The 22213-nt window shown below is 38.3% G+C and overlaps 3 protein-coding genes and 1 long non-coding RNA gene across 4 annotated transcripts; 1 reads left to right on the forward strand and 3 right to left on the reverse strand.

Moving 5' to 3' along the window:
- Nucleotides 1-5486: 5486 nt before the first annotated feature.
- Nucleotides 5487-6319, reverse strand: LOC108170055 (uncharacterized). The gene is made up of 3 exons (XM_017324573.2): nucleotides 6236-6319; nucleotides 5739-6026; nucleotides 5487-5645 (listed from the first exon to the last, which is right to left on the reverse strand). Exons 1-3 carry the CDS (start codon nucleotides 6317-6319, stop codon nucleotides 5487-5489), a joined length of 531 nt encoding a protein of 176 aa, XP_017180062.2.
- Nucleotides 6320-8066: 1747 nt separating this feature from the next.
- Nucleotides 8067-16436, forward strand: LOC103448487 (disease resistance protein RUN1-like). The gene is made up of 6 exons (XM_070805635.1): nucleotides 8067-8165; nucleotides 8353-8980; nucleotides 12946-14038; nucleotides 14241-14546; nucleotides 14667-15512; nucleotides 15596-16436. The coding sequence occupies exons 2-6, from the start codon at nucleotides 8451-8453 to the stop codon at nucleotides 16136-16138; spliced, it is 3318 nt and encodes a 1105-aa protein (XP_070661736.1). The 5' UTR covers nucleotides 8067-8165; nucleotides 8353-8450; the 3' UTR covers nucleotides 16139-16436.
- Nucleotides 16387-18900, reverse strand: LOC114823003 (uncharacterized). Its single transcript, XR_003771162.2, has 5 exons — nucleotides 18354-18900; nucleotides 17721-17965; nucleotides 17421-17604; nucleotides 16841-17001; nucleotides 16387-16558 (listed from the first exon to the last, which is right to left on the reverse strand). It is a non-coding gene; the product is annotated as an uncharacterized lncRNA (long non-coding RNA).
- A 739-nt stretch (nucleotides 18901-19639) lies between these two features.
- LOC103452364 (3-ketoacyl-CoA synthase 11-like) lies at nucleotides 19640-20215 on the reverse strand. The gene has a single exon (XM_008391861.1). The coding sequence runs from the start codon at nucleotides 20213-20215 to the stop codon at nucleotides 19640-19642; it is 576 nt and encodes a 191-aa protein (XP_008390083.1).
- Between the last annotated feature and the right edge of the window lie 1998 nt (nucleotides 20216-22213).

Below are 22213 nucleotides of genomic sequence, written 5' to 3' on the forward strand. Positions count from 1 at the left end.
TCATACCCTACCCCTCATTGGATTCGAATACACCCATCCTCCAAAATCATGACAAAGGCCACATTATAGATATCTGTACAAACATTCCAAAGAAAAAGGGAGGGAGTAAAAATTAAAAAAAAAAAAAAAAAAAAAAAAAAAAAAAAAAAAAAGGGCCTAGGCCTCCACTTCTTTGGGCCTAACACATCTTGACATTGACTACTAGCTAGACACCTCATTCGGCAACTCTCTTCGCCTGAAGACTTGGGGGACTCCCACCATATGCTACTGTACCTTGATACTCGGCAGTCTCACAACCACTCAGTGACTTGGATTTTTCAAGTCTCCAACCGAGAAGTTTTCCTCACTCGGGAAATTAAGGGAACACTACCTCAAACTACATGCTTCACTCACAAAGCTTCAACAATACAGGTTTCAACAAAAGCAAAAATTCAAAGAACTTTATGAAGAAGGCTTTGGTGTATTTAACACAATATGTTGAAATGAAGCAAAGCTTATTTATTAATATTTTCGATAAGCCACAAATATGTACATATACATGAGTCAAAATAAACAAACAAAAGGGAGCCTTCACAAAGGTTGCTTAGGGGAAGTCTCAGCAGTCGGTAGAGCCCCAGAAAGAGAAAGCACCGGAGGGTGGTTATCCGGAGCCTCAGTACTTGACAAAACCCCAGAAGGAGGAGGCATTGGAGGTTCATCATTTGAAGCTTCATTACCAGGTACAGCCCCAGAGGACGAAGGCAATAAATGCCTTTGGAACAAACCCACAAACCGCTGATGATCAAGTAAAACCTTACCATCAGATTCCTTCATCTAGTCAAGCTTCCTCTTCATGTTTGTAGCATAGTCATGGGCGAGCCGGTGCAACTGCTTATTCTCATGCTTGAGCCCTCTAATCTCCTGTTTGAGACTCATCACTTCAGCAGCCAATGATTCAACTTGGCGGGTTCTAGCAAATAAGCGTTGGGCCATATTAGACACAGAACCTGCACACTGAACACTAAGAGCCAGAGAGTCCTTAACAGCCAACTCATCAGACCGTTTGGAAAGTAGTCTATTATCTTTGGGAGTGAGAAGGTTCCTGGCCACCACTGCAGCGGTCATATCATTCTTCATCACAGAATCCCCAACGGTAAGAGGACCAGTAGGGGATATGAAGGATGGGCGCCATATGTTGTCTGGAGAAGGCGTGGCTGTCTCTTCTCCAAGGTTCAAGTCAAAACGACGGTCGGAGGGTCCAGACATTTTCAAATGTGTTGAAGAGGGAAGAGGTCAGACAAATCAAGATCTTAGAAGTGCAAGAAATGAGCTTCTACTGGTAGAGATTCAAGTGTGCTGTGGAACTTAATGCCAGCCTCTATAAAAATCTGCATTCGACGGAGCTTCAGAAATCGAAGAGGCGTTTGCTTTCTCAAAAGCTGGGTTGCTCAGAGACCACGAGGGCCGATCTCAGAAATCGAAGAAGCACCTGCTTTTTCAGCCTCGTCAGCACCTGTCACATGCACACTCAGCTTTGCGGAAATTACGGGCAATCTGTCGAAGATTTCTGGTGAAGTAGAAAGCACGTGAATCTTACTGTTCAATCACCGCTCTCCATATGCACCATCAACTCCTCGGGTACCACATATAACTTTGTCAAAGATCTCTGACAAAGTTTAGGCACGAGAATTTCGAAGTTCCAGCTACCCTACTATTACCCATAAGGGTAAAGGAACAGCACCACTGCTTGACAACTGGAAAGTCCCTATGTGTGTCGACCTCCGTGTTTTGCGGCAAGACAGGTTGGCAAGAACGTCCAACCTTTACTCACATTCGAGAAAAGACTCCCAACATAATTACTTTCTCAAAAACCGGAGTAGCACCGCTTTCCGAATCTCGAGAGTCAGATCCTCGACGGGATTGCTTGTTCGAAAACCGAAGAGGCACAACTCTCAGAACTTCGAGAGCCAGATTTCCTTAGATAAAGCTTGTCTGTAATCTTCACACGTAACATCAGCTTTCCAGATAACACATACCACTTTTTCAAAGTGCTCTGACAAAATTAAAACACGTGAAGCTGGCAGCTCCCACTACATTGCTGTGACCAAGAAGGGTAAAGGAATAGCATTACTACTTGTTATTGGGAAATCCCTATATACATTGACCTCCCTCCTCAACGGACAGACAAACCTGCAAAAATGCTCAACCCTTTCTCGCATTCGAAAAGGCACCCTCAACATAACCTCTCGAAATACTCAGCTTTATTTCCCCCCGATAATACCTCAGCAAATAAGCCACACCAAGAACAAGAGTATCTCATATCATCAGGGTCGAAAGCAAGAGTATCCCATATCATGCTTTCTCCCTGTCTTTGTCTTTGTCCTTGTCCACACCTGCAGGACAAGGAGAAAGAGAGCAGTCAGTCGGAACCTGAAATCAAACCTCCAATTTGGAACTGACTGCCTGGAGCCTTTGCCTGGTTGCTTACTTAGCATTGCTCTCGAGTACTCATCCTCAACTGCTGTCAAGGTCACGAATTCCACCGGCAAATACCTCATGACAGTTGATCAGATATTGGCTCTTTACACTGAAGCTGCCAAGCGTGGATGAGTCACTATGAAGGAATGTTCTGAAGGACCATTTAAATGCAAAGGTTGCACACCACTTCTGCCATGCAAAAGATTGAAGCAGAAGGTTCAACGGTGAGCTGAAACAGATCACTACAGCACGACACCTTTCCATACCACATTCATTATTCCGTCAACAGCAAAAGTATCCCATATCATCAAGGTCGAACGTACTCTAGATTTGATGGACTTGTTTTGACCCTCAAATTTTTGAGTCGGCCTTATACTCTGAAGGGCACCAGAAAACCCTCCAGCACAGTTCAAGAATAAGCCTGTGGAAAGTTACTTCTTCAAAAGCAAAAGTATCTCATATCATCTCTTATCCATTTGCTTCTCCTTATCCTGGCAGTTGAATGAGAGACAAGGAGAAGGAGAACAATCAACCGGAAGCCGAAGTCAAACCTCTGATCCTGGGTTGCTTACTTGGAAGTTTGACTGCTTACCTTGTCTGTCACCTCTTTCGGCAGATCTCCTAGCTCGGCGACTTGGGGGACTCCTACTATAGGGTTTGTATCGCACTTGACCAAGCCCGAAACTACAAGTAAGCTTCAAAGTGAAATTGATACATTACCTTGTGCATCTTCATCAGCTAAATACACCATTCCCGGATGGAGGAAAGGTACTTCCAGAGAAGGGCAGATGAAGATCAGACCACACTTCGGTACTTAGAAGTTTCGTGATTACTCAAGGGATTGGATCTTGCAAGTCCCCAACCGAGGAGTTTCCCTCACTCGGGAACTTAGGGGAGCACTGTTTGTACCATACTTGACCAATCCCGAAACTACCGAGCACCGGCCAACGCTATACTGTCAAGGACCCAGAAGAGTTCCCCTCCGACCAGGAGGCCAATCACTACTCGACACGTGTCAAGATTAGAAGCCAATCAGAGCGCAGCACGTGTCGACATCAAGAACCAATCATAACATGACACATGTCAATGTGACAAAGCTACAAGTTTTTCTATAAATAGGGGTCATTCCCCCACAATATGGCCTAATGCCATTTGTGTTAAATCATTCACAAGAACTCACTAAATTGAGAGCTTGATCCTTTGTACTTGTGTAAGCCCTTCACTACTAATAAGAACTCCTCTACTCCGTGGACGTAGCCAATCTGGGTGAACCACGTACATCCTGTGTTTGCTTCTCTGTCTCTATTCATTTACGTACTTATCCTCACTAGTGACCGAAGCAACCAAGCGAAGGTCACAAAAACTGACACTTTCTGTTGTACCAAAGTCTTCGTTGATTTTGTGCATCAACAGGATTAAAACGTGTTTGTAATTTTTGAAAAGAGAGGAGTGAAATGACTCCAACTTTAGGAAGTTTTGTGATTTTGGTTTGTATGAGGAAGAGGGAGAGCACGAAGTGGGAGTGGAAGATACAAAATAGTAAGTTTAATACTGTTAGTGGAGGAACCCGTCTGTTGGGTGAAGTGGTAGGTCTAAAAATGGATATCATCCAGTGGAATAACCTATATGTGGTGGGAGGTCCATACCATTTTTCAAGTTCTTTATTAATGTGAATGTTTATGTTATTCTGATTAGGAACTTAAGTGAATAAATCGTTTTCAAATTTGTAAACAAATAATTGCTTACAAAATAATGAACTCTGTCAAATAAAAATAATTGCTTGCAGTAGAGAATAACTATAAACATTATTGAAGTATATATTTAAATATTTTTAATTTATATAAATTGATAGGTTGCTATTGCATAAATCAAATCACTAACTTGAACCATGCTCTTTATTTGGGAACTGTGCGTTTTTCTTATTTGAATTAGTAGGGTTTGTATTTTTGTTTTCCAAATTAGATGTGTGATTTCATTTTGATAGATATTTCAGAATTTCAGTAAGCATGTGTGGATTGATCAATTAAAGCCAACCTGAATTATGGAGGTCTGATTACATGTACACTACAAATTACCTCACTTTTCTACCAAGAGTCTGCTGCTTTTTCCAAAAGGAAAAGATTAGCTTGGTTTGATCTCTTATTTGAATCGTGTAGATTTGGTTTGATCTCTTAATTTGTGTTGTGCAAATTTTGTTTGAATTAATTTGGGTTGGGCAGAGGAAGCAAATAATTTTTTTAATTAATAAATTTAGTTTGGTTTGTACAGATGCTGCCCAAAGCATGAACATGTCAAGAAACTGTAAGTTACAAACTATTCATTACAACTTTGCACCAACTGTTTTTGTTATGTCTAACAGTTTTACCAATACCATCGCGCGGGCCCTTTTGCTAGTAATTTAAAAAGATGGTTTCTCTAACATTTTTACTTTCTTTTTGCAACTGTATATGAACCAACACTGGAGAGTTTTTCAACGTGTTCGAAACACGGCACAAAACGTCATATGTTATTATACAAGTGTCATAATACAATTGGCTTGACACTTGAAAAAACAATTTCAACCACTTATTTGATACTTAATGTACTAGATCGTGTTTTTGACACACTAAAAAACTTCTCATAAAAGTGGGCACATTAAGAGTATTATTATTATAAGCAAGTGGTGGTAATTAATAAGTTATTCTGGAAGGATTAAACCCGAATTAATAAGAAAATTAAGAAGAAATAAAGTAGCCACTTACAAGCAAAGGCAAGGGGAAAGCAAAAGGTGGAATATTGGACTGGGATGTAAGTGGAGGACACGCAGGCGTTCTTGTACATATCTGAGTGGTTTTTTTTTTTTTTTTTTTTTTTTTGAAACCACGAAGCCTTTATAAGAACACAGGGCAAAAGCCAACAGAAAACAGAAAGCCCACACAAGGGCAAGCACAACAAAACAAACAAAGGGCAGTGTGAGGGAGAACAACAGAATAAGGACGCTACCACAAAGGTAAAACGTCATCCCAACACACACCCACATCAAAAAACACTTACGGAGGGCAAGGAAGACCATCTTTGTTGAGAATGTGAACCAGCAAAGATGGGGGTCGCCTGACCCAAATGTTGCCGCACATCTCCACAATAGACCTCGACGCCAGACGGTCCGCCGACTGATTGGCCAGTCTTGGAACCCAAGACCAGCGACAACCCTGAAAAGAATTCCCCAACCACAAAGTAGATTCTAGGATTGGGAACACTTCTCAGCTGCCATTTGAAATATTACCCTTCAAAGACGAGACCACCTCAAGCGAATCTGATTCCGCAACAATCCACCGGAAGCCCATCGTCGCCGCCAACTCACAGCCCTTGAGCATCGCCATAGCTTCAGCGAACATCACCGACGGAGCACTAATAGACAACTTGTGAGCCACAACAAATTGCCCATTATGATCCCTCAGCACCGCAGCCAACGTAGCCTTACCATCCATCTGAAACCAGCTTGCATCAACATTAACTTTTATGAAGAGAGCAGATGGGGGGGACCAACGAGGATCCAGAACGGGGGATGGTCGGGAGCGGGACAAAGGGACCTGCACCTCCAAAAAAGAACCCAGGGATAAAGAAATAGTATGCAGCACCTGTGAGGGAGCTAAGGTAGAAGCCTTAAAGACAAAATTACATCTAGCTTTCCAAATGTACCAGCAAGAGAAAGCTATGACAGAAAGAAGCCTCGATCTGTCCTGAAGATTAGGAGTCTGGATGATCAAATCACTGAGCCATTGATGAAAAGAAGACACACCTTCACCAACCCTCCGAAGACCAAGCAGACCACCAAACCAAATTGGCTCAACCCAAGGGCACCGCAGCAGCAGATGAAGCACATATTCCTCCTGAGTCTTACAAATAGGACACATGAATAGGACACATGGGAGATGAAGCAGACCTGCGCCTAAATAAACCCCCTATAGTAGCCAAAGCCTCACTCACAGCTCGCCATAAAAAGTGACGAATTTTAGGCGGGGCATTAATTTTCCAAATAGCTTGCCAAATCGAGGTCCTCGAAGTACTTGGACCGAATGAAGCATGAGCCCCCGTCAACCCCCGCAAGGAATGAATCCAATGATAACCTGACCGAACCGAATATTTACCTGTCCTACTCAACGTACAGATCAAACGGTCCCGGCGAGAACAAATTCCCAAAGGAGTATCACATATAGCTTTGATATCTTCCTCATAAATGAATGGACGTAAAAATTACATATCTGAGTGGTTTGGCATTGATCCATCCACCTTTTCCTTGCCCTGCCCGTCATGTGCCAAAACTATATCGCTCTTACCCTACTTTCTCTGCCTTCAATATTTCTACATGAAGATCGATCTGGTTCTACCGTTCTACTTTCAGTGTTAAATAAATATGATCAATCACTTATAGTTATTATAAAAATACTTTCAAATAATTTTTAAAATATCAATAACTTCTCGTAAATATCAACTGTCAATTTTTTGCTAATATACTTTTCATCTTAAGACGCCCAGCGTTGTGGTTTTGAAAAACGTAGCTCCTGCTTTTCCACTTTGTTTTTATTTTCCACTGTCCTACTTTGTGCCGGTACACTTTTGTCTGCCAAGGGCCTGGACTTAGGCCCCGTTTGGGATTGAGGTGATTTTAAAAAAAGCCACTGTGAAAAAAAGCTGAGGGTCATTTTTGTGTTTGGTAAACTGAAAAAAAAGGGCTTATTTTGGAAGCTGCTGTGAGAATAAGCTGAAAATCAAAGGAAAAGCTGAAGCTGCTATTTGCTGCTTTGAAAAAAAGCCAGTTTTTTCAAAGCACACGGAGCTACAGTGCTCCTTTAATGAAAAGACACACTATCATCCTGCTTTTTTTTCCAAAAGCACTTTCACAAAAAAGTTTACCAAACACTCTACTGGCTTTATTTCACAGCCGCTTATTCTCACAGCACAGCCGCTTATTCTCACAACAGCTTTTTTCAAAGCACAGCAATACCAAACTAGCCCTTAAGATGCTTTACTTTGAATAAGAATTAGTTCAACACAGATAATATGATTTGTCTTTTTATTATAAGGAAATGCTAAGAAGACTCGTTAGAAAATGAGATTCTGTATGGATTTTTCATCAATTCATGTTTTTGGCACAATAACTCATGTTTTTTGCACAATATTTGATAATGTTGACATGAAAACTTTGCCAAAAACATGAGGTGATGGATAATTTCTAGAAAGTCTAATTGTGAAGAGTCTTCTTAGTATTTCTCTTTACTTTATTATATAATATTTAGATTATTGAATTTGGTTGAACTTTAACATAATTGATATTTAAAGAGTAATATCGAAAACAAAGATTTAAATTATGACATTGCAAAATAAAAAACAAAATAAAACATAGAGCGAAAATTTTTAAAGGAGAATGTGACTAACATTGGTTGGGAATTAATTTAAGAGAAAATATAAGGAGGTAGATCTTAATTGTTTCTACCCTCTTATTCTTGAAAAGCAAACACGAGCCTCCCTTTAACGTGAATAAAGCATATTTCAGAGTTTTCAAGAATCTTTTGTATAGTCTTTGTCGTTTTGTGTTCCTTTCCACCTTTCCTCTCTTTTTCCCTGCACCTTCTCGCCCAGCTGTATGTTGTTTCTCGAATCAATACCAAAACATTATTATATTATAAACTTTTGTTCTTGTAAATTGAAGGATCTTGACTTGGGTTTAGGTGTTTGGGATTTGGATCCTCTCCTGAGCCCAAGAAGAGGATCCTCATGACTAAATAGTGTGGGTCGTTAGATTTTTATTCAACGATTACAAATAAAAGATTCATTTAAAGTTATATTCATCCAACGGTCAACATTGTTTGGTTAGAGGATGTTCTTTATGGGCTCAGGAGAGGATCCAAATCCTAGGGGTTTGAGTATCATCGGTTTGGCAAAACAAACACAACCACTGTCATATTTTTCAGTCGTAATCTGAACCACTGCAGTGCTATACAGTGGATATAGCCATGGCAGCCCACGGTGCCTCCTCTTCATCATCCTCCTCAAAACTCTGGAAGTACGACGTGTTCTTGAGCTTTAGAGGCGAAGACACACGCAAGGGCTTCACGGGCCATCTCCACACAGCATTGGAAGAAAAGGGCTACAAGGCCTTTATTGATGAGGACGATCTGGAAAGAGGGGAAGAAATAAAGCCCGAACTATTGCGAGCCATCGAAAAGTCAAGGATCTCTATCATTGTCTTCTCAAAGAGGTACGCAGATTCGAGTTGGTGTCTCGACGAGCTAGTGAAGATCATGGAGTGCAAATCCGAACTGGAGCAACATGTTTTGCCAATATTCTATGATGTTGAAGCTTCAGACATCAGGAAGCAGGAAGGTAGTTTAGCCCCAATGTTTCAGAAGCACGAAGAGAACATCCGTAAAGAAGAAGATGACAAAAAACGGGAAACCAAGAGAGAAAGGGTAAAGCAATGGAGAAAGACTCTTACTGAAGCTGCAAACTTGTCTGGTTACGATCTTAAAAACACTGAGAACGGGTAACTATTTATTTTATTCAGCTTTAATTATTTAAATGAAAAATTTATCTTTCCCCCTTAGAACTCCTTTTTCTTTGCCTTTAACCCATCATATATATTTTTCCAGACTGCACGTCGTATTTGTGTCTCTTCCCCTCCACTTAACTCTAGAATTAACACTGTTAATTATTATATAGGAATTTAATTAAATAAACACGAACACCCGACAACCCATCCTCTATCACATTATTACCTTCCCCTTCACTTTCACTTTCACACGTTCATTTTCCTTTCTCTCCTCTTCATCATTTCTATCTCTCTCCTCACACTCACTCCCTTCACCGTCGTCGTCAAAGCACATGATTTCCGGCTTCAAATTGCGGCGAAGGGTCGAGATGAGCGGCTGCGATTGAAGGTCGATTTGCTGCCATATCTGCTCGGCATCGAATCCGTCGACCAAGACCTGATGTAACGGCGATTTGGGAGTGATTAGCGCTCGGGACTACTTGTGCTGTGTATTAATATTTTTTTTGGTTGAAAAGGAGATGAAAAACGGAAGGGGGTTAGGGTTTGGGGTCTCTCAGTGAGAAAATCACAGAGAGAGATGGTTGAGAGAGGGTTTATTAATTTGGGCATGATTAGGAACAAGGTATTAAATCGAAGTCAAATAATTTAACGCTGTAGTTTTTTTAATTAGTTATGTGTATATATGTTTTAAATACGTATTAATCTATTAATAAAATCTTATTTGTGAACCAAAACTTCTTAAAATTATTATGCTAATCCTCTCATTAAAATTGTACAAAACAGAATATATGAGCAATTTAGTAATTACATACAATATAAATTTTGTTATTTTTTTACACAAACTTCACAGCCTGATATACATAACACACCTACTTAAAAGTTAAAAATTAGATGCAAGTGGCCCTTTACAACAATGGTGGAAAGAAGTTGAGTTCTTGCATGACGTCGTAAATTTGAATTTTATCGATGGCTAATCTAACAAAATTTATCATATGACAAAAAAAAAAAAAAAGTTAAAAATTAGATTAAAAAATTAAGTAGGTTTTCTTTAAGCTCTCGTCTCCCACTTCAGCCTCTTCCCCTTCTTCCAAGTTGCATCCCAATTTTATTCTTTTTTTTATATAATTTTTTTTATTGCTAATCCATTGTGAGGTTAAGTTTACTCCCTCTCTTTTATTATAGATAATATCGTTTGTTAAAAAAAGTGACAAATATTTTTATAAAAAATAATACACGAATTTAATTACAAAGTTTTATTTTAAAAAAAAAAGTGACAAAAATATTTTTATAACAATTAATAGTCAAGTTTAATTACACATGTATAACGTGTGAGCATATGACTAGTAGTTTTTATTTATTTATTTTGAACAAACGATATTATCTACACTAAATGAGAGAGGTAGGCTTAGTCTCACAATGAACTAGTAATAATGTGGTTCAAATTCGCCTTTGACGAGAATCAAACTTAAGACATGTCACTTATAAATGAAGAAGAATACAACTAAACTGTAATACTAAATGACGACTATTAGTTAACAATGTTAACTTTAAAATTAAGTGAAATGACACATGTAAAAATAATAACAAAGAGTCATGCAACTACGGACAGCAAACCCTTGGTCGTTGACTGTGCTTTAATTAGAAAAATTCATTAAATTTGCTTTATGACTTAGATTACATAATTTTGTAGTCCTGAAGCCCCTTATTATGTGATGATACATTTAGTTATGTTTGTTTGTAAATTTGGCTAATTAATGATTATTTTAAACTAGTTATGTGCATGAGCATTGGTAGGCGAAATTTTCAAACTAGATTTTCAAAGTTGTATGATAATAATTTACCTATTGATGCTAAGTAAATCGTTGTACATGATAATACTCTGTGGGCCCGTTCTGTGGGTCGGATGGGGGATAGGCTGTCAACCATTAAAATTGACTCAATTCCACTGTCGGCTGTTTGATGTGAATAATGAGCATTAGAGCAAGTCCACCGAAGTGCACTTTGCCCAGGACCCAGCACAAAAACAAGGCCAGGACCCTGTCAAATGACTCCACCCCCTCAAGTTGACTGGTACCCAGCCCGAGCTGGGCAATGGACCAGCCCAAATGAAACTGAGCAAGAAGCCGGGATGTTGGCCTGGCGCGTGCGCTTCACGGCGACGTGGGGCGAGTGCCCGACAAGGTTTCAGAGGGCTGTCAGCCCACTTGTGCTCCGGAGTGACGCGGCATGATCATAGCCGTTGGATTTCCAACGGTAAAAAAAATTTAAATTTGACTTTTAAAATGGACCGTTCGATCATAGATCAACGGTCCACGTTAATTAACTAAATTAAAATTTATTAAAAAATACAGAAAAATTATTAAAAAATACAGAAAATTAAAATTTTTTTTTCTATAAATACCTAACCCTCATCTTCCACCTTACACCACATTTCAATATTTTCTACACTTTCTACCAAAGCTTTCATATACTTTTTGTGTGAAAAAAAATACCAAAAAGCTTGTGGTTGAAGAATAAAGAGTATTTGATGAGTTTATGTAATTTCATTTTAGTGTGTTTTTTTTATAGTTTATTTGATGAGTTTATGTAATTTTATTTTAGTGTGTTTTTTTTTAAGTTTATTTGATGAGTATGTAATTTTATTTTAGTGTGTTTTTTTTTTAAGTTTATTTGAAATTTTATCCAAAATTGGTTAAAAATCTTATCCGAAATAAACTTAAAAAAAAAAAACACACCAAATAAATGCGCTAGGTGTCCCGCTAGGTGTCAGCGCATGGGGTGAAGATGACTTCGCTTATTACTGTTCATTAAAGTCTGTTACTGTTCATTTGAGTGGATAAATGCACCTGGCGTAAAGTCGTTAGGTGGAATTGCTCTTAGGGATGATGGGTTATGAGTCCAACATCGTCTTCCTCTCTTCTCTGCGTCGACATCAACATATTTTTTTTCTTTTTTTCCGTCGTCGTCGTCATCGTCATCAGAAGGCTCTCTCTCTCCACATATCTGGTCGTACAAGGTGGGGTTGGTCGTCGCGAGCTGAGCCGTGGAATCATCGGGAGCAGCTGCGTGGGGTCGTCATAAGCACAAACCCAACATTCCAGAAACGACCTCTCTCTGACGACTCTTCTACCACCGTCGATTGCGATGACAATTACTGCGATTCCCACCTTGATTAATTCCCTTCTGCTTCTTCGATTGTCTTCTCCTTCGCCTCCTCCCCTGTCCAGTAATTTTCTGCTATCCTTTTTGCATTTTCTTTGATCTCATTTGCTTTGTTTCCGTTTCTGGAATGTTGGGTTTAGTGCTTGGGATCGACCTTTCTGTGTTTTCTTTGCACTTCTACTTTTCAATCCAATCCTAATTTAGTTGGGATAGTCCACACCAAACAGTAGATGGATAGCCCAACCCATCCCATCCCATCCAATCCTAACCTAACCACTCCAACAAACGTGCCCTATAGGTATATAACTTGCCTATACTATCTAGGTGAATATGCAATATATATGTAAATTACTCAAAAAACAAATTGTACAATTACAATAAGCCCACAATGCCTCTAATTTAAAAAGGTAAATTAGTGACCATGCAATCTAAGTGAATATATGTGTATGTACACACACACAACATACAGTCTTGCAGATTACGAGAAACTCAAAATGCATAGATTATAGTTATTGAACACGCAATACAATATTTAAAACACACAAAGAAAATAATTCCCTTTTATTGTCTAGATTGTGTAGGTTATCTAATGGCGTAAGAACGAATTTGATAATAGGTGTTACCGGTATAAGTTGTAATAATTTGTAATAATAAGATCACTTATTTGTTTATGTGACAACTTATGTAATAATAGGTCACTTGTTGATATATTTCTTCTAACCAGTTAATTCTTGCAAATAGTAAGTCACTGCAAGTCTGTACCGCCATTTATATTTTCTTACAAATTGTGTTTTCAGGCATGAAGCAAAGCTTATTAAGAAAATTATTTATGATAATCTTTGGAAATGGCTCCCCAAAACAAAAAAATTACATGTGGCCAAGTTCCCAGTTGGAATCAATTCTCGTGTTCAAGAAATTATCACTTATCTTTCAAGTGGTGAAGGAAATAAGGTTCTCATGGTTGGAATTTGGGGGATGGGTGGATTGGGTAAAACAACAGCTGCCAAAGCCATTTATAACCAAATTCATCCTAAGTTTGAATTCAAGAGTTTCCTTGATGATGTTAGCGACACTACAAGTAGACATGGTCTGGTTTATCTACAAAAAAAACTTATTTCGGACATCTTGAATCCAAAGTCTGAAATAAGCAGTGATGTTGAAGGCATTGGTCGGATAAAAGATATATTTTCACATAGAAAGGTATTTGTCGTTATGGACAACATAGATAAAAAGGAACAACTGGATGCAATAGTTGGAAATCATGATTGGTTTGGTCCGGGAAGTAGAATTATCATAACGACACGAGATAAACATCTACTACTAAATATGGACAAAGTATATTCGGCTCAGAAATTGAAGGATGGAGAATCTCTAGAGCTCTTTAGTTGGCATGCCTTTGGAAATAGTTGGCCTGATAAAGAATATCTTGAACTCTCAAAAAAGTTTGTTTCTTACTGTGATGGTTTGCCACTAGCCCTTGAAGTTTTAGGTTCTTTTTTGTTTAAAAGAACCATAGGAGAGTGGGAATGTCAATTGAAGAAATTGAAAACAACTCCTGAAGGAGAAATAATAAAACCACTAAGAATAAGCTTTGAAGGGCTAGATGACACACAAAAGGCTATATTCCTTGACATATCTTGTTTCTTTATTGGAATGGACAAGGACTTTGTCACAAAAGTATTAGATGAATGTAAATTTTTTGCAACGATAGGAATCAATGTCCTCAGTGAACGAAGTCTTGTAACTGTTGAACGCAACAAGTTGAATATGCATGATTTGCTTCGAGAAATGGCCAGAGTAATCATTTCTGGAAAATCTCCTTGTCATCCTGAAAAATGGAGTAGGTTGTGGAATCCTCAAGATGTCAGCAATGTATTAACAAATAAATTAGTAAGTACATTCCCAATTCAATTTTGGATTAATGCATCGTACAAGAAAAGCATATATGTAACCCTCGCATGTCAATTATACATTAAACAACATTCATGTGTAAAATATATTCACTGTGGGTGATTTTGGGTAATGCATAATAATACATGTAAACATATGCAAATATATTGTTTCTTACCACTATAACCTTTTTTGTTAACAGGGAACTAGAAAAATTGAAGGACTTGCTCTAGAGTTCCCTCATCCTTTGTTATCAAGCATTGTAGACACTGAGATTGCTGCTAGTTTCAGTACAGAAGCATTTGCCAATATGAAGAATCTGAGATTGCTTCACCTCGACAGAGTAGAGCTCAAAGGAGAATACAAACATCTTCCCAAAGAGTTAATATGGTTGTGTTGGGAAGAATGCCCTTTAAAGTCCATACCAGATGATTTTTTTAATCAACCAAGACTAGTTGTGTTAGATATGCGGAGGAGCAATCTGGTACAAGTTTGGGAGGGTTCCAAGGTACAATGAATTACAGCTGATGATGTTGTGTTGCTATTTGTTTTTTGGATATCTTCTCTTTTTTTATAACATTTTCATTTTGGATATCAATTTCAATTTTCTTTTGATTTTCTGCAACAGTCGCTACATAACTTGAAAACCCTTGATCTCAGCGATTCCTATTCCTTACAGAAATCACCAGACTTTTCACAAGTCCCAAATCTGGAAGAGTTGATATTGAAATACTGTATTAGTCTGTCCGAGATTCACCCCTCCATTGGTCATCTTAAAAGACTTTCTTTGGTGAACCTTACGTGGTGTTTCAAACTTATTTCTCTTCCAGAGGATTTCTATAAGTTGAAATCTGTTGAGACTCTTCTTCTTAATTGGTGTTCAAAATTCAGAGAAGTGCATGAGGATATAGGGGAGATGATATCATTGAGAATACTTGAAGCAGAGGAAACAGCCATAAGAAAAGTACCACCTTCCATAGTAAGATTGAAGAATCTCACTCGTTTATCCCTATCAGGTGTGGAAAGTATTCATTTGCCCTTTTCGTTACACGGCTTAAACTCTTTAAGGGAATTAAATCTCGAATGGTGCAATTTAGCTGATGATGCAATCCCTAAGGATCTTGGGAGTCTAATTTCTTTACAAGATTTGGATCTTTCATTAAATACATTTCATACCCTACCCAGCCTCAGTGGTCTTTCAAAGCTTGTAACATTGAGGTTAATTGGATGCATATCTCTTCGTACAATCCCTGATTTACCAACAACTTTGAAATTTCTGTATGCATTTCAATGCCTTGCATTGGAAACAATGCCCAATTTTTCGAAAATGTTGAATATGAAAGAACTGGTTGTGAGTGATTCACCCAAGCTCACTGAGGTTCCAGGCTTGGATAAGTCATTAAGCTCCATTACATGGATTAGTATGCTTAAGTGCACCAGTCTTTCAGCTCATTTAAGGAAGAACATCCTACAGGTATCTCTCCCTCTCTCTCTCTCTCATTGCCTTCCTATCTTGCGTATACATGTATATATACGACACATGTATTGTATATGTAGGGATGGACTTCTTGCGGATTTGGTGGAATTTTCCTTCATGGAAACTATGTTCCTGATTGGTTTGAGTTTGTCAACGAGGGCACTAAAGTCACTTTTGATATTCCCCCGAGTGATGGTCGTAATTTTGAAGGGTTAACTCTGTTCTGCTTGTACCACTCGTACAGAAGCAGTCATCTTGCCATTATTGTTATAAATAATACCCAGCGTACTGAGTTGCGAGCTTACATAGGCAGAGTAGAATCTGATTACCACCCAAATGGAGATGATTATCTTTTGCAGGGACAACTCTCGAACAATAAGCTCAAATTGCGAGGTGGGGATAAAGTTGTTATATTTTTTGAAAACCCATCCATTACAATAAAGAGAACAGGGGTTAACCTAGTATGGGACAAACCTATGGAGGAAAATATGCATGATTTGGACAAAGCTGGTTATGTTTTTGACACACATCCAACTCGGTTTTATGATGAGGAAGGACCAAGCCATGACGCATCCGATAATAATCGTCCCAAGAAACAAATGAGAATTACTATAGATGACTGAAAAGGGAAAAGGCAGGAAGAAGTGAAGCATCATCCATCTTGATTAAGTCTCCCAGATCGGTTCTATGGTGAAGCACGATCAAGGAGGTGATGCATTGTCATCATCACATATCTGAGTCAGGTCATAACCAGTTCATCAAACGCCTCTTTTATTTTTTGCTTTACTGGTTCGTTAATGAAGACAAGTCCTTATTTCGTACTTCTTTAGATTCCTATGATTTTTCCAATAAGTAGTTGTTTTGAATTTTGAAGAAATATTGCATCTATAAAACATTTCAACTTTACAACAATCAATATAAGACATTCATCAAAATATTTGACAAATACTACTTGAATTCGCACAAAACTGCAGACGGAAGTTGTTTGTAACATTGTAGAGCTGTTCCTGTTAAGATCAAACCCCAGCCCATGTTGTGCCCTTCTGTAAACACCATCAAATTAAGATGTCAGAGTGTTATAAAAAAAAAAAAAACATGAAATCATCAAATATAGCTTTGATATAAAAAAAAAAAAAAGAGAGAGATTTTTGTTGGGGTAACAAACTCTATCCGACTTACAAAGAGAATATCTGTAATTACAACATAACGAGAAAAAACTCTTGTTCAGCAAATCAGTGAAAATGTATGTAGCTAAACCACCAAAATTCAAAGATTGGAAGCTACGGTTTCACCATCATCATAATCATCTCAAGAACAAAAATTACCTAACAGAGTAAAGCGTGATGAGAATAAAAGAAATGATAAAGTCAAGTAATCCTCCTCTTTCCCCCAAACTGTCTGCCTCTTGAATGCATGTCATCCCGGTTTTGATGACTCATTTTTTTAAGAACCTTTTGTGCGGCTGCTTGGTTTTGAACAGGGACAGCTTCAATTTTTGTGGAAGGCATAATACATCAGCATTAAATTACAAAGCAAAAAATGTAGAACATTTGTAATAATTAAGTTAACTAAATGTGTTTCTTGTGTGATTCAAGTATAATTCCATTTTACATGATCGTCGACGTTGATATAGACAAAACTTAGCAGAAATTTGGTTTTCCCTCCATTCAATTGATTCAAGTTTTATTCTGCCACCTTACACCTGCCCCATCTACAACTATATACGCACCACTAGAAATAATTGGTGAACAAATCCAAGTGTAAAAACACCGGTCTATTCTCGACCCCTTCCCCACAACTAGATGACAAAAAATTAAGCTTAATACTACACAAAACCTGGATGCAGCATAGGATAATAGTAAAATTTAATAACAAGCTACAAATTGGACACGGATGAAAATCTACCTTCTTTGGTCTTGAGTTCTTTCATCAAGGGAATCTGCCTTACGAGTGTTATCAGTCTCACTTCTTTTATAAGATTTATTGTCGTCATTTGCTTTCAATCGAAGGTTCCACTGTCTTGCAACTGGTCTAACCTCAGTAATTCTGGCAATAGGCTCACTACTCTTGGAGCTAACATCAGAGTAATCTGCCAATGATTGCATCTTGCCCATGAGATATGCATGCAATAGCAATAATGAGTGGTTTAACATTATGTTAAAAGACAAACTAATATTATGAAATCAATAGCTCAAGAATACTGACGTGAAAACTTGTCCAGCTCAGGAAACTGACTTTTAGCTGCCCCAACTTCAACTTCTCAAATGGAGGGGGCCGTTACCTTCACTTTCCTGTGAAATCCTTAAAGATGAACGTGAAAACTCGGAATATTTTGTATTCATCTGCCATTCTTCGTAAAGTGATTGAACAACACCTCCCAACAGAGTCACAATTTTAGGACTCAAACACACTATTCCATTGCGTACAGTAACTTCACCTTCCAAACAGACCTACCGATCAAAAAGTAGGACAAACGAAAGATGTTCAGTTAACTCAAAATGCGACCCTTATCTATGCACCTGTTTTCCCTGAATCACTTAAGAAAGTGGGACTAGAGAGACCCATAAAACTTCTTGTGAAATTCATTGTCAAAATTAAAAAATTTGTCCGGGTCTTCCAGTGCAGTGTTGAGCTAATGTCACATATGGGATAAAAAATAAACGAAATTATTAATTTTCCTACTGGATGTGGATTCGCTTCAAGATTGCATACACGAAGACGGAGCACACAGTGTTCGTCACTAAGTTCTACGAAAGTGTGAGCAATCAAACAAATCTCTAGCTTATTAAATATAAAACACAAGCTGAGCATTGAGCAGGCATCAAGAAGCAGAAATACCTTAGTTCCAGGAACAACGTCGTCAGGGATTACCGAGGGATGAGAGTACTCCACAGCTGTGGCCGTCGTCAGGGATCGTAAGGCATCAAAAGCCACCGACGACTCAAATTCCTCGAAAAATCCTCCATTCTGCTTTTGGCAACGTCCCTTACCCAAGCCATTTGATAACAAAACACAAAGGAAAGACCAAAATTTTCTTTCTCTTTATCTATTTTCTCAGCAACCAAACAGAGGATAAGAAAAATTAGCGAGAAATACAGAGAGGTGTGATTTACCTGGAGAACTTTGGGGCCGAGGAGGTGAGAGGACCTTAGGAGCGTATGCGGGTCGGGCATGGACCTGGCGGAGATGGATTTAAGGTTCATGTTGATGAGTTTGGCTTCCACTGAGTTCACTACCGTACGCGTGTTGTCGGACAAGGCGGGTTGGATCAGGATCTTCTCCTCCACTTGTTCGAGGTCGCCGAAGCACCATCCTCTGGTTCTTAGGCTTTCGACTGCGCCGCCGGAACTCCCCTCCCTATTTTTGGTGCCAGTTTCCCGCGTAGTTTGATTTTGGGGGGGTGAAAACGTCAAATGCATGGTACAGTCCCAGACTCCCAAATAGGCCATGAAACGGCGTCGTAGGTGGGTCTTCTGTTCTTTCTTTTTTCCTTTTTTTTTTGGTCAAACGAATGTCTTAGGGGTATTGGTTCCTCTTTTGTGAGAATGAGGGCCAATCGACCAAAATTAATGTCTATTAGTAGTTTTCTTCATTTATAAATGAGAAGTTTTACTATTTAGTACTACGGTTTAGTGATATTCATCTTCACTGATAAGTGAAAAGTTTTAGGTTTGATGCTCACCAAAAGCGAATTTAAACCACATTATAGCTAGTTCATTGTGAGGCTAAGTCCACCGCACCCCCTCCCCTTGGTATAGTACTTAACGAAAACTGACCGCACAATCACAAGATCCTGAAATCCCCAGAAAAAGAATACAAAGAGGATCATTTTCCATTGCATTCTGTGCCTAAATCAAATCACTAACTTGAACCATGCGGAACTGTGCGTTTTTCTTATTTGGATTAGTAGGGTTTGTATTTTTGTTTTTCAAATTTGATTTTGTGTGATTTCATTTTTATAGATATTTCAGAATTTCAGAGTCCGCTGCTTTACAGAGGTCTGATTACAGGTACACTACAAATTACCTCACTTTTCCACCAAGAGTGCTGCTTTTTCCAAAAGGAAAAGATTAGCTTGGTTTGATCTCTTATTTGGATTGTGTAGATTTGGTTTGATCTCTTAATTAGTGTTGTGCAAATTTTATGTTCCCTCGAAGCTGGTAATGATTGATAACCATGGCAGAAAGAGACGGGGTAGGATTGAACAAACTGCAGTTCACAATCAAGATTCCAAAGTCCTTATGTTTAACAGCTGTCTTAGCGAAAAGCTCATCAATGGCACCAAGCATCACAGCCTCAGCTTCTTTTCTAGCTTCTTTCATTGACGGATTTGGAGGAATGTTGAGAACTGCCTCGGGAAGGTAAGTCGAGTCACCAAGGCCGGATCTCTTAAGGATCCTACGCTGGAACTGAAGATTGTCCTCTGTAAATGTACCAGTCATCTGAGACTGTTCCATGAAAATCTTTTTCGTGCATTTTCGAGATTCTTCTGGCTTGTAGAACGAAAAGTTAACAAGGTACACCGGGCGAGGGCGGGTGACAAAGTACACGGTGGATAGGAAAACAAGGAGAGTCGAGCAGATAATCACCGAAATCAGGTTGTACTGGAGGTGCTCCCAAAGATCATAAAGATCCTTGAGAGAAAATGTTGAAATCTGGGCAGCGATAACGACAACAAGAGGGGAAAGAAAGAGGTACATGCCATGGGTGATGAGAATATGGTACCCAAGCTTCACATATTTCAGTTTAACTTATTTTTTGAAGTCGGGGAGGTTCCGTGACGAGGATGATAATGATGACGACGATGGTGGGATCAAGGGTGTGTCGGGTTTTGGGTCTGCCATTTTTCCCTGATAGATAATATACAACAAAATCGATCAGATCAAATGACCTCAAGATCATAATACCAGTCATTTCTAAAAGCACAAGAACAAAGGTATAATAATACATCAACGCGCCTCAATTCGAACAGATTTCATAGAAATTGGGCCAGAAATGCCTTAAAAATACACTATTTCTCTAACTTTTATAAGTCACTATAAAGAAACGTTTGATTTACCCCTTCAAATCACCTTGTCTCCTACATCCAAGGACTAAAATAAAAGCTGTTCACCTTCATATTTTGATTCGGGAAAGTTTCAAACTTTTGGTTTTTCTTATCGTTTGCAGATTAAATTTACCACCAACAAAGTAATCCCAGATCAGATCAGAATTTACTACAGATTTTTTTTTTTTTCAGAAAAGATTACTAGAACTAAACGAAGATTAACGACGATCACACAAACCCCATATGCAGATTTACATCAAGCATTGAACTTTTTCAAAGATTAACGAACACCAAACAAAACCCAGATGCAGATTTACATCAAGCATTAAGCTTTTCATAGATTCGAATCAAATTTCACAGCAAAAAGCAAAAACCATCCAGATCTCAGAATGCCACCACAGAAGCCAAACAGAAATGGAGAGAGAGAGAGAGAGAAATTTGACAGAGTCAGATAGAGAGGACAACGTGCGAGGTCCAAACGGTAAGAAACAAGAAACTAATTTGAAAAATGTTAATTGGGGATTAGACTATAATTAGGGAGTGCGAGTGGAGAGACAGGTGAGGTTAGTTGTGTATTACTAATTAATTTAAGGTTTAAACATAGAGGTGGTGCGGAGGAGGAGAAGCCATGAAGGCGGCAACTTTCAACATCATCAGCTTCTTATCAAGTTTTTCTTTTCTTAATTTCTCCGTTGGATTGGTTTGGATTTTTTTGATTGATTTTCTCAACCCAAAGAAATTTCCGTAATTTGTCGTGTTGTGTGTTGGAAGAGTCCTTCTTGTATTTTGATTTCTAATTTTTCTAATTTGTGTCTTGTTTGCTTTGAATTACTAATGTGAAATGTAACCGAATATATTCTTATCAATTTGAAGTGTTATATGGTGTTATTGTTTACTTATATTATAATTCGTGTGTATAAATTATATGTGACGGTATAATAATCACTTTGGAATCAGAATTGTTATGAACAATTTAGTAGTAAAAAGATGTAAGCATGCATAAACACTTGAAACTCATGAACCATGTTTCACATTTTGCGAATAGGTTTATTCCTACCCAAATGAAGGATAAAAAAGATGAAATCGAAAATGATACCGAGCTAGGTCATATAATGAGTCAAACATAATATTATATATCGTCGTCATCTATATAAGTTAAATTTAAATTTTTTTACTTACAAGTGAAAAAAAAAATCATTGAATCATAGTATTAGTTGGTATCATAAATGTTTTTTGGGAAATCACGTTGCACCGGCAGTTGTGAGGTGTCGAATACAAAGCCCTTTGCAGGATATTTAATTTCAGTCGACTATATGTCAAGTTGTTTACTTCGCTTTGTTCATTCTTTTCATCTTAATTAGTATAAAGGCTGAATCCTGATGAGTCGGTCACATGGATACACCTCCCTGTCTTTGCCTGTCTCCCTCTCCATCTCTCTCATGCCGCATGGCATTACTTGAAGATTAAGTTGTTATGGGACTCACGTGCGAAGTTGTTCTTTTATTTTCATTCGTGGACAATAATTTATATGGCACGAGTATATTATCATAATTTCATAAATGCTTTGTGCTAATGAAATATCTGTAAATTTTTGTCCACACATCTTTATTTGACACATAACACTAAGTGATTGCGGGCATTTGTCAAGTAA

The sequence above is a fragment of the Malus domestica genome, chromosome 02, assembly GCF_042453785.1.
Source record: "Malus domestica chromosome 02, GDT2T_hap1".
NCBI lineage: Eukaryota > Viridiplantae > Streptophyta > Magnoliopsida > Rosales > Rosaceae > Malus > Malus domestica.